The sequence below is a fragment of the Falco cherrug genome, chromosome 7, assembly GCF_023634085.1.
Source record: "Falco cherrug isolate bFalChe1 chromosome 7, bFalChe1.pri, whole genome shotgun sequence".
Taxonomy (NCBI): domain Eukaryota; kingdom Metazoa; phylum Chordata; class Aves; order Falconiformes; family Falconidae; genus Falco; species Falco cherrug.
The window spans coordinates 30,423,630-30,438,644 of NC_073703.1; the positions used below are offsets into that span (position 1 = coordinate 30,423,630).

At 42.3% G+C, this 15,015-nt stretch overlaps 1 protein-coding gene across 2 annotated transcripts in view; it reads right to left on the reverse strand.

Moving 5' to 3' along the window:
* Positions 1 to 15,015, reverse strand: part of SYNE2 (spectrin repeat containing nuclear envelope protein 2) — a 191,358-nt gene that overhangs the window by 32,642 nt on the left and 143,701 nt on the right. For both annotated transcript variants that reach the window (XM_055716088.1, XM_055716089.1), the window contains exons 86-95: positions 14,015 to 14,194; positions 12,459 to 12,587; positions 11,739 to 11,893; positions 11,248 to 11,395; positions 9,938 to 10,032; positions 8,340 to 8,574; positions 6,881 to 7,075; positions 5,995 to 6,120; positions 3,895 to 4,050; positions 165 to 323 (exon numbers count right to left, since the gene is read on the reverse strand). In XM_055716088.1, the coding sequence (XP_055572063.1) occupies positions 165 to 323; positions 3,895 to 4,050; positions 5,995 to 6,120; positions 6,881 to 7,075; positions 8,340 to 8,574; positions 9,938 to 10,032; positions 11,248 to 11,395; positions 11,739 to 11,893; positions 12,459 to 12,587; positions 14,015 to 14,194 (1,578 nt within the window). The remainder of the gene's footprint in view (positions 1 to 164; positions 324 to 3,894; positions 4,051 to 5,994; positions 6,121 to 6,880; positions 7,076 to 8,339; positions 8,575 to 9,937; positions 10,033 to 11,247; positions 11,396 to 11,738; positions 11,894 to 12,458; positions 12,588 to 14,014; positions 14,195 to 15,015) is intronic.

Here is a 15,015-nt window from a genome sequence, read left to right on the forward strand (position 1 = left end):
AGATGGTAAGAGCCGACGCTAGAAAAGCTCATCTTCTCACAAAGGCCCGTACGTGCTGGTTTTATATTACATATCGCTTCCAAGAGGCCAGGAAAAAATGAGGCACAGTGTCTCTACAACAAGCTATCAGGCTGCAACTGAAGAAAAGTGGTGTTACCACTTACCTTCTGCAATTTGTCTATCATGTCTTCAATGCTGACATCTGCAGTCTGCAACACTTTGCTTTCCATTTGTACCAGCCAGGAGCACAGCTCCTTGTTCTTTTCATTGAACACAATCCAGGCGTTGAGTCTGTCCTCAATCTCCTGCTTACGCAGAGACACCTATAGATAAGCACACAACATAACTGCTGGCAACAGCTTTCTCAGGAGGGAAACCAGCAGTTATGAGCCTTCTGATTTCTGCATTTCATCATATTCCATTTTGCAGAAGCAATTATCAAATCTCTCTAGCTTTCTTTTCAAAGCCAGCAAGCAGATTGTTATTACATCTTATTTTGGATAGCAGGGCTAAAAAGTTGACTAGCAAACACCAGAGTCTCTCCCTTTGAAGAATTAAATGGAGTGACAGCTTTATAAATAATGAGCTTATACAACAATTTAAATATTACTCAGTGAACACCTGAAAATGCCAAACAAAGAAGGAATATAAAATACGTAATTACTACATACTGTTTAGTATGGTCTCATATATAAAAGAGAAATGACACCTAGGTAACTTCCTTATTTCCTGCAACTGTAAGGGAAACCTTGCAACTACTGACTGCAATTATTTTATCTCTATAAAAACCTCCTTCTTATCTTTCTATTTGCTCACCAGTTCTTGGAGAACTTGAAAAAAATATCAAGCATCAAGAATCCATCCTTTTTATTGAAAACTATGGACTTTTCCCTTCAAAATTACATTTGTCACGACAGATAAACAAATTGTCTACATACAGAAAACAAGATCTGATGCTGCCTGAACCAGCAAAAGCTACTATCACCGCTCAAAGATCTCAGAATGAAGCAGGGTCGCTCTTCTACTACTAGTACTTAGTTCTAGCCTAGGGGTCTTCAGTATTTGTATTCATTTATCTACTTCCATGGATTCCTGTACCAAGATACACGAGACAAAGGAAGTGAAAAAAGGTCAAAGTTCTACTAAAACTAAACGAGACAAACTAACCCCTCACCTGACCCTCACCAATAAACCATGAAAAGACTAAGCATAACATTTTGCTTCCCTTGGCTGCGAATGGCCACTCTAAGGATCATCCCATGGAAGGAAACATTCCCTTGTCACATATCACACGCACCTTATACAGCATATGACTCCTCAAAATTCCATCGGTGATTCTCCTAGACTAATCGCTGCCGCTATTTTGTACCGCAGAGTGAAGGTTAAGTGTATAGTGTGGAAGCAAGACCAGCTCCATGTTAACACCAGGATCAAAACAGGAGGCATCAAGTGATCTCCGGCTATACTGCTTTTGTCCTTTAAATTCTGACTTTTTGTAAGGAGGGGATGGAGAGGTGAAAGTGATTTCTAGATCTTTAATGCTGATCTGAACAAAGGGATGAGGGCTGAGAGCACTGTCTTGGGACACAGGGAAACAATCACCAAAGTTCTCAACAGGAAGAAGTTCCTGGAGATCGCAGGGACCTCTGAAAGTCTCCCTAAGAGGGCCGCTGCTCTGGGAAGCTGCCTCCTACCCTCAACCTCGGAGATATGAAGGGTAAATCCCTCATGCTTCCTCTACCACTTGCAGCATCTCCCATGTATGGAGATGAGTTAAGTTGGTCAGTGGAGGAAGAGATGATGCACATCAGCAAAAACACTGTTACATCCTGAAATGATCCTGACACCATTGTTGCCAGCTAAGCGTGGGGCAAGGCAGGATGCTAAATATAGACAGAGGGTAAAACAGGAATTAGCAAAAAAAAAAAATCCCAGACAAGCTTCTAGGAACATGAACCTTTCAAGCCACTGCTTTGAGCACTTTCTCCTCGGACCAGCTGCCCCAGGACCAGCTCCATTTTGCATCCAGAGAGTGATGCAGGAGCAATCTCAGCGTTCCCAAGAGAGGCTAAAAGATTATCAAGGCCCTGGGCCCAACCTGTTACACTAGCGTTCATTAGAACTGGACACTCGCTGATATGAATGGTTAAATCTTTGACCTACATGTACCTTGCAAGGGCAGCTATGTAAACGCTAATCCCTTGAGTGCATCTGCTCCCTGTGTTTGTCTCTGCTCAGTCCAGCACAGGCATCTGGCTATCCCGCTCATATGGCTGTGACAGCTGCAGCCGCCTCTCGCTCTCAAAGGCTTTCACCTCCCTGTATCTATCTATACTGCAGATTTTTCTTCACACAATACATCCTGACTCCTCTAATTTGCTAGCCAAAACAAAGCAGTCATGCTAGCAGCAGAACCGATGAAGTCTGCTCTCCTACCCTTGTGTCCAGTGCTGAGCATCAGTGCAGGCTCTCCAGAGGCTCATTAGAGCTGCGTAAACATTTCTGTATATCCCTCCACTGCAGCACTAAATAGATTCCTCCCACTACAGACTTCTGTGTGCCTAACAGTGTCACATTAATGTCACCCCTTTCTTCTTTCCCAGACAGACTGAACTAAACATTGCTCCCTCAGGAAATTAAAATGGCAATTTGGAATAAAATCTGAACTTGAATTACTACAAGAAATTACTACGTGCATAGACTGTAGTGGGGTACCTACAAAAGACAGCTTAATTTTCAGGGCTGCTCACCACAGTTGAAACAGCAGCCATCAGCAGTTCGCTAAAAAAGGTAAACCAACAAAGTTCTCTCATGTATAGGCTTAACTAGACATTTCCATTAGGAAAATGGTTCTGGTATTTTGATTTTAAAATAATTGCCTGTATTTCTCAGGAGCGGGGAGGGTGTCTCTAGAACTATTTTCAGAGTTTAGAAACAATAAAAAACACTGGTTGCAGATTAACCATCCAGTTTAAGGCAAAGATACTAAATTATTCTCTCCCATTGCAACACAAAAAATGAACCCAAATAACTTATTTCACCACACCAGTGTGTGAAATAGGCATAGCTGTTCATTACTCTGGCAATATTCCTACCAAGATTGCTTTACCTTTGCCTGAGTAAGGGTTAGACACGAAATACTAACTTGCTTCCATACTTCTTTACAGACTGTAAAATAAAAGCTATTGACTTGTGAGGAAAGAGAACCAAGGGTTTGGCTTGCTGGCATGTGGAGCCATCCAGAGTAACTTAAAGACCCCGAAGTATTTGACTTCTTCCAATCCTGTTAACGAGGTAAAGTAAACACGCATTCAAACTGCATAATAACCTAATGAATCAAGTTCATGTGACTTTGCTGGTAACTGTTCCCCAGCAATTTTACAAGCAGCACTGAATTAAGTGTCATAGAGCAACAAGCCACAAAGAATGCAGACGTTTCACAGTATTTTACTGCTACAGGAAATACAAGCCAATTCTTAATGTGTTTAAGCCCATAGAGTCAGCATTTAAACACATTTAAGTTTTCTTTATAAACTTTCCTGGCATTTTTTTAAACATCAGACTGGAAAGACCTCGACCTTCCCTCCCCTGCCTTATGCCCTCGGGCAGTTCCCGTCTTTATGCCCCGCCTTGGGCAACCCCGAACAAAGCCACCTATTTCAGCAAACAGCTGCGTTTGAGCTCTGTGCCATTCAGGCACTCACAAAGGGGTTAAAACAACAACCACAACAACAAAATATCTCAGCAGTGAAACAAAGGGCAAACTTCAGCCCCGGCTAGCTACAGCAGGAGCGGCCCCATCCCCCCCCCAGGACTGCAAAAGGGAGCCAGCCCTGAGGGAACCCCGCTGCTCCCCCGCTCCCCAGCAATCCTGCCCGCAGCGCCAGAGCTTACCCGCAAGCAGAGCTCTTCCCACTGCCGGTGCAGGCGCTCAGCTTGCTCCCGGAGCACCTTCATGTCCTCGGTGAAGAAGCAGTAACCCACGTACACCTTGGTGCGCAGCAGATCCTTCATGTTTGGGGTGCAGTCTGCCAGCGACTGCTCCAGCTCCTGCATGGAAAGGCGGCCAGCTCCAGCCTTGGCACTAAGCTCCTCCGGGTTCCCAACCTGCTCGTTAATCCCCTGCCCGGCCGGTGGGGGAGGAGAGGAGGGAGCTCGGCCGCCTGCAGCGCCCTGCGGCGGGGCTGGATGGGGTCGCCCCGTATGCGGCTCAGGGCCCGACTGCGAGCCCACTGGAGAGCTGCTACTGGTCATTAACTGGTGCAGCAGCAGCCCCTGCTGCATCCCACAGTGCAGGAACGCCGCCTGACCCCCTGCAGCTCCCCACGCTCCAGGGCAGCCTCTGGGGTTCCACATCCAGGAAGAGGCATGCCCACTACTTTGGGTTTTCTTTTATTATTGTTATTATTATTATTTTGGCCAAGTTGCCTTCCACCTGCATTTGTCCCAATTTCAGGTTATTTATTTAAATGCTAAAAAATTGAAATTGGTTCCCTTCTCTAATGAATGATTCCACAGGCACTTCATCAGATCAGTCAGAAACATGGAGCTTTTAAACTGCTCATTCACAGAAACACACGCTCGCTTCGGCTTTGTTCCCCTGACTCCCCTTCCTCTTTTTAACAAGGTTATGCATTTTCCTAAACAGCGTTAAAATTGTCACCTAAAAAGCAGAGCACTGCATGCAGCTGGGACACATGCCAATCTACATAGGAGGTACTAGGTCCCATTTTGCAAGGCAGTTGCTGCGAGGTGTCACCAACTCCTCAAACAAAAAAAGCTCTTAGAGAGGATCAAATTTGTCTCATTTTATAGGGAAAAAACCGTGTTTGTACCAGAAGTGTGCTAGGTCCAAGCCCTGTGAGCATCTTCACAGGTCTTTTGATCCAGTCACTTATCTAAATCATAAAAAAATAATAATAATAAAAAAATCTGATCTGCTTTTAACACTGGAGGCAAATACTCTGTACAGGTATGCACACATGCATTTATCTGTCTTAATACCAGTCAAATCCCTGCATTAATGGAGCTAATGATGAAATTTCATGGGACTTCGCTAGCCTTGTGTAAGGTCCAGGCCTGAGAGAAAAACAGCTTTATTGCACAGAAGAGTTGAAAGTCAGGGAGAAGAAAGGAGATCCCTTCTCCCCCATTCCATTTTGGTCCTTTATTTTATTATTCTGTGACACCCAAAAGCAGCGACTGCACTGGCACTGTGACTGATGCCTCTGCAGCTGAATTTCTCTCACTGGAGAAAGAAGCAGGAGCTGTGTGCTGCCATCTCAGAAATAATACAGGGCTACAGCAAGACTGCTTGCCATGGGAAAGGCAGCCAGCACTCACAAAGAAGATTTCAGACAGTTCATAATGAGTTCAAAGCCCTGACTTGTTAATAAGCTTATTTGTTCCCACCGCATAGGTCAACAATTCACTTCATAAAAGGATGATGAAAGACTGACCAGTGCAGACCAAATGTCTCCTATCCCTTGGAAATGCTTTCCTTGGCATTTAATTTGCACAGTGCAATATGGGCTGCAAGGGATTCTGCCACTCCCTTACTCTTAATTTTCCTCCTCTTTAATTATTCTCAGATCCCACGGGTATGCATGGTGCTTTACAGACTTACAAAGTCTCTCGCCTGAGAAGCTCCCTGTCCACAATGGACTGGAAAGCAAAAAGGGAGATGCAGCCGTTAGGACAGCAGCCAACTGAGCCAAGACCAGGGAGTTTTTGCCCTTTTGTTTGAGGAACTGCTGTTTTTATAAATTCAGACTGTGGAAAGGGAGCAGAAACAGGGAAAAAATACCAAACACTACTACTACTCTTGTAATCATCTTTGTCAGCTAGACTTTGCAGATTGGCAGCTATCGCGATGGTATAAAGGAGAGAAATTCAGCATCACTGAAGAGCAGGTAAGAGGGAAAATTCTTTTCACAGGGAGCAGGTTTTGTGCAAAGATTACATCTATTGAGGTACAAGATGACTGTTCAATACCTTAATGTGTTCCTTGGCTTTGTAGAGCTCTTCATGTTCAACCGGAAGCAGATCTTCGCTTTTCTCCTTTAGCTCCTGCACCCTGCTTTCTAATTCCTTGGTTCGCTTTTCAAAGAGCTCCAAATTCTGCTCAAGAAGACCCAAGAAAATTATAAAAGGTAAAGAGACTTTATCATAACATATTGAATCATATGGATATGTTACAAAATAGCCTTTTCAACCCAGTGAAGTAAAAAGTCATGCGCTTTGGTGATTTGAATTTTCTTTTTGATACACAGTGCCACCCACAAGAATTTGGTGCACTGATTTACAGAACTTGAACCCTGTCTTGTATTTAAGGTTTATCTTACAGAACATTTCTGCTCATTTTGTTTTGTCCAACCTGAGAGGCTTTAGGCATAGGTTTTGGGCTGTGGATTTTATCAATGACAGTATTCAATTTTAAGACATACCTATGTGCTGTCTATCCATGAAAGCAAATTCATTGCTCTTAAGGAAATAAATATGACTTATCCTTCTGCCTAGGGGTGCAATGACAGGAGGAGCAACAAGTCATGCCAACTCCCTCTGAGCTAAATTTTAGCTCAGACCTCACACCCCAAAGCTGGAGAGAGCTCCAGGTCATGAGAGGCGTGAGAACAGAGTGGGAACATCCATTACAGCAACAAATGGATGTTGAGAATCAGAGGACCACAGTTTTAGCTTCCCACAAGCCCTGATGGCACATGACAGGCAATTTCCTCAGAGCCCCTCTGCAGTGAGCAGCAGCTCAGTATTTGCCTTGTTGCTACAGAGCCCAGCCCTGGGGACCGCAGGGCAGGGAATCTCTTGAGACCCAACACCAGAGATGGACATGCCACTCCTCCCTAGCAAGGGCATCATCTACCTGTATGATGTAGATGAATGCCATCTTGTTTTTCTCCAGCAGGGCCTGAACGTTCCCCCAACTCTGCTGTAACTGGCTGAGCTCCTCCTGGAGAACACTGCTGGTCTCGGGATCCGTGACAGTGCGCAGCTTCTCCCCGACATCAATGGTTAAAGAGTACATGGCTTGCCACCTCTGAAGAATCACTGCCTTAATCTTAAAAACAAAACAAAATAAAAAAAATTAAGTTTCTAAGCTGTTCTTAGCAAGCTTTAGAAGGTGCATTCCTGGCATTTCACTTGGGAAAAAGTGAAGACTCACAAAGAATGTTTCAAGGCACTAGTGTGTTCACATTCATGAAGGAGTAAATTAATAGATCTCCTATCTGCTTTTTTAATTTCAGAAAAATCAGAATCAGATTCTTCAGAATAAAAAAACAGTTTAAGTTCTGTTAACACCTCTAACAGAGATAACAGCTCTGTTAATCGTGACATACTCAAGTGAAGTAAGCCATCAATAACAATTTGCCTACAACACAAATTGGTCTATAACACAAGCAGATATGATCATTGTTTCCTTCTGTAAAACAGCAGCAGGAGGGAAGGGCAATTTGGAGTAGAAGGGAGGTTGCTTTCTCGCTTTTCTCACTGAGGAAAAGCATGAGCGCTAAATTGTAAAATCTGCTGAAAATCATCTTTACACAGCAGGTGAAAATAAAGATGAAATAAATAGGGCAAGTGCCAAATAGAATACTGGTAATGTGTTAATCATCAACATTAGGTCTGTGGGAACACAATAAACCATGGATCACGCAAATAGGGTTCAATAATACAGTTTTCAAAGGTTTTAGATTGCCATAAGCAACCATCAAGTTCATGGCTTGTTTTTACTTTCTTATAAAACAAAGAGCTCCATAATTACACGGAAAACCAAACCAGCCAAAATTAACAAAGAAAAACATTTTTTTGTACTGCCCTGAAGAACTGCCCAGGTCTGCGCCTGGTGGCTCCAAGGACAGACCCCCTTGCAAGTGCTTTGTCCTCTGCTCCTGACACCTCCTGCCCATCCCTGCACCCACCCCGCCATGGGGCCTGCCTTGCCACATATGTCCTGCTTTCTTCAGGCAAACTGCAAGGCCGGCATTCAGCAGCCATGTCAGTTAGATGCACACAGTTCCAGAGGCTACCTGCTGAGCAGTGGTTTTGCCTAATCTCCCTGGCACCCTGCATTCCCCTGTTCATATCAGTAATATTTTTTTAAGTACACAATATAACAATGTTGATCAGGAAGTCTCCTACTATAAGAAGCCTTTCACAACATTACTGTTTTATCATCTGTGCTCAGCTTTAACAAAAACTATCAGCAATTGTTTTTCCCCAAAAAGCACATGATTTTAAAGCTTTTTACCTTACTAGGCAGAAGTTGTTACAGTCTGAGAAAAAAACACAGATTTTAGATTTATGAGAAATAAATACAGTACCTTGCAATCATGAATTAGATTTCTAACATGGTGAGGGCTGTAGCGGCCCTGGCTCTTCAGCGCTGCCAAGAAGTTGTTCATATCATCAAGGAATCTGCCGAGGCTCTGCTGGGAACTCCTGAAGAGCTGCCACTGGCTCACAAGTCCATCGATATCTTTCTTCCTCTGCAGAACCGTCTGAGTAAGGTTCTGCCACTGCTCTTTCAGCAACAGGAGCTTGGAAATGAACTCTCTTCTGAAAATGACAAGTGTTGAGTGTTCAGGTATTTTGACCTCAAGGCTGCATTTTACAACAATTGTGATGGATTTCCATTTACAACACTGTATTTCAATTACAATCCTCAACTATGTAAAAAGCTCTATGGAGCCCTAAGCTCAACTCTGCTCTCTGTATTTTGTCTTTTAAGCAAGCCAAAAAACCTTTTACATGACACAAGAAGGGACAATGCAAGTCGTTCTTGCTATCATTGTATAGCAACATATATAGTACAGTAATCACAGAAACAATGTGCACTAAACATGTCTCTGAAGAACAAGAAGGTCAATGTAAGTGAGACAAGGTCTCTGATTATGCTGCAAAACTGATCTGTGCTTTCACCTGTCCGTAAGCGGGAGTTCAGCCATCGCTGCACCTTACAGCAGTGCGACCTGACTGCAAAGTGAAAAGGCTGTGTAGTTATTGAAGCCATTCAAGATTTTTTTGGCCTCTTTACAGCATGGTTAGATGGTCCAGCAGATCTAGCTGGAGTAATTAAGACTACAGTCCGTCTATCAATTCTGCTCCTCTGCAGGAAGCCATGGCCCCCAGATTAACTCTTAGACAAACACTGTATTTCTGGAGCTAGCTTCAACACAAAAATCCAGCAGCTTTGCTCAGTTCAGCCCTACTTTCCTTGGCAGCTTTAAGCGAAGCTATGGACTTCATACCGAAGTGGCTGAGGGGAGCACACATGCTGTCCTGCCAGCTCTCTGGAAGCAGCAAGCTCTGGCAGAGAGGGGTAATGCATTCACAGCAGAAATGCCTGAGGCAGTTGAACCTCCGCTCACAAATATTACTTTCTGCTTCTCACCCTACATTAATTAAAAGTATGAGATCACACATAAAAACAGGTTTAGCTGTCATATGTTTTGGGTTGCGTGGACAGTGACTCAATGCCCTGTCACATGTGCCAGGGGCAATGCTGATAGTCTCACACCTCTGCACTTTTGAAAATAGTAGAGAAATCTAGGAAGACGGAAAGGATCCTTCATATGCAGTATCCTCATCACCCTCTGTAAGAAGGTAGCTTCTCAACAACAGGTAAGAGTTTCAGCAACTGCAGGGTAGCATTAGACAAGAAAGCCTCCTGTTCAGGAGTAATTATTTTTGTTAGCAACATGAAGTTACTATCTAAAATGCAGTCTGGCCAGGGCACCTGTGTTTCTTTCTCACTGGACCTCCTCACACTTCTGTAAAATGGGCCAGGAGATTATTTAAAGAGTGAACCTAGTCAAGAATTTGAGTTTATGTCCTCATGACAGCAAGGATTCAATACCAACTTCATGAAAGACAGCATATTCACCGAATTACCAGGACCTTAGGGAGAAAAATGGATTACCTCTTTTCTGCCTCTTCAGATGCCAAGGAGTGTAGAACTTTTGCTATGATAGAATTAAATATCTGCTGATTTAAGGAAATCTCAGTTTGCAGCATCTGAAAATACCATGGAAAAAAACAGATTTAATTATTCACTGAACCACCTTTGCTTCTGCTCCTCTAGAGTGACAGCATTTATTTAATTTTAAAAGCTGAAGCTCTATTATTTTCAAGTGCTAGTGTCAAACACATCCTAAAAGATTCCACTCTTTTTGGATGCCAGGGGGAATTTGCACATATGTGATAGGAGAACCCATCAGAAGCCGTATCTTACAGGTAATCTAAAGCCTACAGTTTGCTGGACTCATTCGTGAGAAATGCAATCTAGACAGAAACCCATAGAAAAGGTCTAAAAAAGCTACATGTAAGCATGAATTTACTCTATCACAATGAGCAAAAGTTTGTTCTATAAATAATTCCACTGCAATGAATAAAATTATTTAGAGATGTCTAAGAGAAAAATGCGAAAGAGAGAAAGGAACTTTCTCTGGACCCAAATGAATATCACTAACACGCAGAGACTTAACACCCCATGCAATTAGCTGCAGTATTTTGGCTAGGGTGAAGCTGTGGTCTACCGTGGCAGCACAAAGCTCACCCCAGCAGTTCACGATGTTTAGCATTTACCACGTGATTTTTTTTTTCTTTATTTTGGTTGTTTTTCCATCCTCCTGCCACTAGGATAAAGTCTGTGGATAGACACAGAATTGCATCCACATGCTACTGCTAGCATGCAGTGTACCTTCTGCTCTGAATGGATACTGTCATACGCACGAAGAGCTAGCTCTCTATAACAAGTAGCAAGTGTTCGCAAAAATGCCAGTGAAACAGAATTCCACCAAAACCTAACATTGGTCAAAACGGAGATACGCTGCAAAAATATTTTGATTTAAATGCAGTGCTTCCAAAAACTGGTAGAGTTCCTGCCAATTCGCCAGCAAACTGCCTAGCTAGTCGCCATAAGCTTCAGGGCTCTGGGAAAGGCAGATAGAAAAGTAACCTCAGGCTTGGAAAAATCTAGGACTTCTATGACCCAACACTTGAGGATGCACTCCTAAAGGTCTGATCCCTGCAAAAAGGGATCCATCCATTTTGGAAAACTATTTTCACATTTCAGAGTTTTTCCTTGAATAAGTACAAGACCACATTCCAAGAGTGAAATGCTCGGCAAAACTCTGCCCATACCTAATTTTCAAAGGCTGAGCATTTTCTAGTGATTTCCCCCCACCTTCACCATTCAAGAAGATGCTTCCATTTTTTAGTTAGCTTTACCTCATATACTCTCTGTTGCTCTTTCAGTTCTTCAAACCGTTCAGGAATATTTGTTTTTAAGGCATCTCTCATTTTTTCTAGGAATTTCATCCAGTTTTCACATTTCTGGAAGATTTTCTTTTCATCATCATTAATTCCTTCACGCTTACTGTAAAACAAAAGAAATAATCAGAAACTATTGTGTTGGTGGTGGTTTTTCTGGATCTGTTTGCATACAGCCTAACACGGTGGTTAGTAATACGAACATAGTAGGGGTTTGCTTGGTACTTTGCTACCTTTTTCATCTATGAACATTCAGATTTTTGCTTCAAGTGACTTGGAATACAAATAGCCACTGAATAATCAAGTAAATTGAAACGGCAGGAATTCAGCTTGGAAAACCCCTGAGAAAGCTGAGAAAAGACTGCAAGACTTCCCATGCTTGAATTTGGTTTTACTTTCCTCACAGGAAAGAAAATGGTTAGTAGTGATTTTTTGTTTGCCTTTCAGACCTCCAGTGTTCCAGAGCAGCGGCTCTTTTCTGACTCCACAGCCGAGTCAGGCTCTGCATTTTCTTCAGGGTGAAGTCACTGAGTGGCAGCTTAACGCTTGTTTCATTCAAACTCTTTACATTTGGAGAAAGCGCAGCAAGCTCCAGTGTGTGATTCTGGAAGTAAAAGAATAAATTAATTGCAAAAAATACTGCCTTTCTTTCATTTCAAAGAAATATAAAGCCTATTCTCCTCTGTAGGAAGTGTCAGAACTTTATGCATCTGAAATGCTAACCTCAAAAGTCCCAACATTTCTGTCTTAACTTCTTTGAAGTTAGGAAACAAAAAAGCCCCAGTTCTCTTACACATGGTCCACTTCTCCAACAGTACTGAGCAGATTACTCAAGAGCTGGTACTTGCACATTTACTTTGTACCCTACGCGGAGGGCCACATGGTAGGCTCCAGAACAAAACTGGGGAAAAAAACCTCCCATCAACCCCAAATCTATGTGGTTTTCCTCCCCTCCATGCAGGCATTTGGCCTGCAAAGCATCTCTAGAGTTTTTACAAACTGAAATCATTGCTTTCGATGTTTTGGATGAAGTTATAGTTACTCAGATGGAAATGCTAGAACTATGATACTGAGGACACGAAGAGTTTCTTGAAGGAGGCAACAGCTGGCATCCTATGGACACTTAAATCCTGAGCAGTATCTTTTGGTATTTGGGAATCCAAACATACCAGGAGCAACTCTGAGCTGTCTGTTTCTCCCCATATACAGAGACTTTCAAAGGCATCGGTGCAATTCTTGACACAACCCTCCAGTGTTTCAAGGCACTTGTTGAAATCCTCCAGTTGTGAAAGACTGAACTAGGGTGAATATTGCATATTTACATTAATTATGATTTAATACACATATTAGTACACATCAAGGAGCAATAAGCAGTATCATCAATAAAACAAACAGACATGAAATCCAAATTCCAATGTATAACTCACACAATGAACTTTTTCTGTTTTTGCACTGGGTAAGGGGAAAATTTAAGCAAAGCAGAAAGCAAGAAACAGTCTCTAAATTCTGAGATTCGTAACTATGTGGAATAGGGGCATCTGTGATCCCTTTTTGTAGCTTTGGGCTGTTTGATTTATTGTTAGACTGGAAAATCAAAACTTATCAGAAGGAAGAAACTTGTGAAAATGAGCTTTCTTTGAGCTATGCACAGAGCCTGCTGCCATGTGCCTACAGCCACAGCTGTAGAACTTATACGAGCTCTGTGGAGATAAATAACTAGAGCTGGAGTTCAACTTCTTTATTCACTTGCTTGGTTTCTTTGGGTCAGAAAAGCACTGGGAAAGCTGCTTCTTTCTTGCAAGAATTAAGAACACTGAAACAGCAACATTTTCATAAGGAACAAATGATGAAAATTGGTACAGGGAAAGAGACAGTTGTGTGGTAATACTACAGGATTACACTAGAGAAAATGTCTACCTAAGAAGTGACATTTTTCATGGAGCAAGAAGTTCACAGGGAATAAGAGAAATCTGTTATCTTCACAAAGATATCTGGCTTACAGCCATTGAAATACAGGTAGATGGAGTCATAAATAAAGTTGGCTGAAAATTCTTGATGAATTTGGGTTTTCTTTAGAACAGAACAATTCCTTGAAACCAGACTTTTTCACGGAACAGACTAGTTTTGCATCAGTAACTGTACAGCAGTACATTTGATTGGAAGTTATCTCAGGAATACCTGCACAGAGGGGCAGGCAATCCCACAGCACTCTTGTGAGCAGAGCATCACAAGGGGAAACCTCTGTGCAAGTCCCTCCCTGTTCTGCCTGAATGGGGATGTGAATCTGGTCTTCAAAATTACATCAAATGACCACAGCTTCCTGTTGGGTTTGAGGTATGCTGTATGCACTCTTATCAAAGCAAACTGAGGCACTTAGGTTTTTTTCCAAGGCAGAGCTGAGAAAGTTTACAACTTACTTCAAAGTTCATAGAATAAAAATACGTTTCCTGAACTGTAATCATCTGAGGGTCCGGTACTGCTTGACTGTACTAGGACCACTTACAAAGGCTTGTTAGAACAACACAAGCAGATAAGAAGGGTGAAATCCTTCCTTCATCTGTCCCTCTAGCTTCCTGTATTATTTCTTCACATAGTTGACCATACTGCCAAGTTTTATTTTATTGAAATTTCATTTCGGTTCAAGATGAAGAAGGTAGTTCACACAGGGCTCTAAGTGAAGAAGTTACCTCACACTGACAGCTAATTTAATAATAAAAAAAATTACCTCAAATTCATTTAACTTCCTCTGCAACATCTTTTCCAAATAGTATGCTCTCTGGAGCGGCTCACACTTCTCCAGCAGAATGGTTTCTGCAGTTGTCCCAGACGTCTGTTTTATCTTATCAGCCTTGAAAGAAATCTCTGCATGGAATACTTGGATGTTTTGAACACGACGCTGTAAATTCTGATGAGGGAAGGGGAAAGAAAAAAAAGTCAGCAAATGAATCAGACCATCATTCATGTGCCACTTTCATTTGGTATCTTTTGTTGCTGTAACTAAGCACTTCTTGTTGATCTGCTCCGGGAGCCAAATTCAGCTATGGTGAAAGCTTCAGTCTTTTACTCTGAGGATAATAGGACCTGCATCCATTGACTGGTGCTGGAAGAGGCAGAATTCAAAGTTCAACAGAACACCAGTGACTTCAGGCAGTGGAATACTAGTGCTACAGAAGACATTAGGGAGAGAAATCAGAAAATCCATCTCTACAGAATGGATGTACACCAGCAGATGGAGAAACTAGCCCATGCTGCAGATGAGAAATGCTACTACGTTACCAGCATACCAGTACTTTGGATCCCTTAGTGACTGAGGACTTTTAGTTTTATTTGTTCCCTTTTACTACAGAAAGGATGCTATACAATTAAGCTCTAAAGGCAGTACAAGAACAAAGGGAGTAATTTTAGACTCCTTCAAGGTACTTGTTTTTCTTCTTTTTGACCTGGACAACTGTAGTTTACTTTTAGCCATGAAACCCCCAGGAATTTGCCACTGTATATTGCCTTTTCTGTGAGTAACAAAGACTTGCGATTGCCAGCAAAGAGCAAGTGTGTTTCCCTAAAAACCAAAATGGCTCTTAGCTCCTGACCCCTGTCTTTGGTATGGATCATACTGCAAACTGCCACTTCAGCCATTTCGTAAATATCCCATTTTGATTTCTTACTCTTTATACAGGACTTTATTTTTATTTATTCTTGTGACAGTGGTCCATAAACCCATCATCTTTC